The sequence below is a fragment of the Microtus ochrogaster genome, linkage group LG7_11 (assembly GCF_000317375.1).
Source record: "Microtus ochrogaster isolate Prairie Vole_2 linkage group LG7_11, MicOch1.0, whole genome shotgun sequence".
Classification (NCBI taxonomy): domain Eukaryota; kingdom Metazoa; phylum Chordata; class Mammalia; order Rodentia; family Cricetidae; genus Microtus; species Microtus ochrogaster.
Window position 1 is genome coordinate 14,817,157 of NC_022032.1, and position 2,296 is coordinate 14,819,452.

The following is a 2,296-nucleotide window of genomic DNA, read 5'->3' on the forward strand; positions in this document are numbered from 1 at the left end:
CCCAAAGCCAGTATGTGCAGTAGGATCAAAAACCCATTGCCATTGTTCTTGAGTTCTCAGTAGTCCTCATTGTCCGCTATGTAAGTCCGGTTTTATCCCGTGCTTTTTCAGACCCAGGCTAGCTGGTCTTGGTGCCTCTCTTGTGTGTTGTGCAGGCAAGAAAGCAGAACTTACAGTGAGGGAGGGCGCTTGCTAGTTACCTGGCTGGCCCAGGAGTAATTAACAGTAGAAACTGTACTGATCTAATCTAGAATCGGCTTCATCCTATTAACCCCTTCTGCTCCTGGACACTGCTGTATATAGAAACGATTCTCTGTGTTCCCAGCCATATCTTCTTTCGCTTTCCCATTTCCTCTTACCTAAGGTCAATACCAAGATCTCTGCTTTCGAGTTTCGCAATTTCTAAAGGGAATCTTGGCCAGGTGGGCATGCTCGGTCCTTCTTCCTCCTCCCTCTCTCCATCTCCTTCCACCCTCCCCCACCCGCTAAGCAAGAGCTCAGGAAGCTGCAGACAGGCAGTCCTCTAAGTAGAACTGTGAAGATTCATATCCTGTTTAAGAACCATCCCTTCAGGGACACCGGAGGACTAGCCGCATAACAACCTGGATGCTTCCCGTAACTAACTTAGAAAAAGTGGACACAGAATTATAAGTGTGTAAGGAAGGGAAAAGAACGCGATACAGGAACCTCTTAAAATAATAAAACTGCCTGAGAGGCAATACTGGGTGAGGGGGGAGAAGCGGTGTAAAACACGGTTCCTAGTCCAAGGCTTGGGGCCCCAGGCAGCAGAGAAAACAGAGCGACATCGTACCCCGGGGGTGAGGTACCCACCCACGCTTTTTCCACCCACGCTCTGCACGAGGAGCTACGCTCCTCCAGGTCAGGGCAATTTCTCACAAGCCCAGAGCCCCGCACCTAGCACCCAATGGGTCCAGGGTCTCTGGCAACACGCAGCCCAGGCTCAGTCCGCCAGCTTGGAGTGAAGGAGGTGAGACGAGGAGGGGAGTTTGGGGGCGCAAGGACAGGCTGTTTGTACCTACCGAAGAGACTGTGATCCTGCCGGGTGCCCTGCACGCTGCCGTCGGGCAGGATCTGCAGGTGGAAGCCGGTGCGGCAGTAAAGCTGCCGCCGGCGCAGGATGCCATGCAGGTGCGCCAGCTCCACGGAACCCGGCCCGCCGCCTCGGGCGCCCCTCTCCAGCGCGCCCCGCCGCTCGCCTAGCAGAGGCGGCCGCTCCCCTGCAGGAGGCAGCAGGAAGTGTGACCCCACCTGCTGGCCCAAGCCCTCCAGGCCGCCCAAGAAAGCCCCGACTTCGGTTAAGGGAGCCATGGAGGGGCTGTACAGGAAGGCTGAAATTCCGGAAAACAAGAGAACCCCAATAAAAAAAAAAAGTGTAGCGTGGATGGCGAGGCTAATGCAGAAAAAAATTATAGCAAAATAGGCACAAAAAGTTAAGGCTGGGTTACTTCTGTGAGGTCTCTGCAGGGACAGTGCACTGCACCGTCTTGGAAGCGATCTTCTCTCCTTGGGTAGGTGAGAGCTGGCTGCTGGCTTTGCAGAAACATCTAGAGCTGAGGTTGCTGATTTGGGGCTGGGGCTGGGGGCTGGGGCTCCAGCTCAGCAGACTGATCAGATCACAGTCCTGTGTACATACACTCCCGGTATATATGTGGGTCCTCTTGACATATGCTAATCAAGTCCTTTCATGCGCGCCTGGGAGGTTGGTTTTGTTTGAAATCTTAAACCAGCCTCCTCTCAACACGTTTTGCTCTTCGGAAGTGACTGAAGGAAGAAGCACTTGGAAAACTCATTCCTGTGCTTGGCCATAGTCAGTCAAAATCGGGAAGGTTCAGCCGACACCCCTGGTATTCTGGGTTGTCTCTGAGACAACCACGGTGTTGTCTGGCCGCTCCTGTGCCACCTTTGAAGTGAGCTCATTTGCAGAGATAGAGACCTGGGAGAAGGAGCCCAGCTTGCAGAATACGGGAGGGGGGAGGGAGCACCGAAACGGAGATGGGTGGGAGGAGGAAAAAGAGAGTACAAGAGAATTGGACTCCTTGGGAGCTGCTGGGAGCCTGCGTGGACAGGTGCAAAGAAAGGCAAGGAGGGAGAAGGGGAAAGGGCGTTACCCGAGGCTTAGGCCTGCCCAGACACACATGAAAGAAAAATCAAAGCTTTGACAGTTTAACGCACTAATTTTAAAACACTAATAAAATGTACAAGCATTACTCTTTTCTTTTATCATTTAGATGGGGGATTTTCTTTACATAATCAAGCTTAAGTTGGGAACACCCTG

The 2,296-nt window shown here is 52.9% G+C and overlaps 1 protein-coding gene across 1 annotated transcript in view; it reads right to left on the bottom strand.

The window, feature by feature from the left end:
• The window catches only part of Fgf20 (fibroblast growth factor 20), a 7,605-nt gene extending 6,276 nt beyond the window's left edge, over positions 1–1,329 (bottom strand). Inside the window, exon 1 of the mRNA XM_005362537.3 lies at positions 1,041–1,329. Coding sequence (XP_005362594.1) covers positions 1,041–1,329 — 289 coding nt within the window. The remainder of the gene's footprint in view (positions 1–1,040) is intronic.
• Between the last annotated feature and the right edge of the window lie 967 nt (positions 1,330–2,296).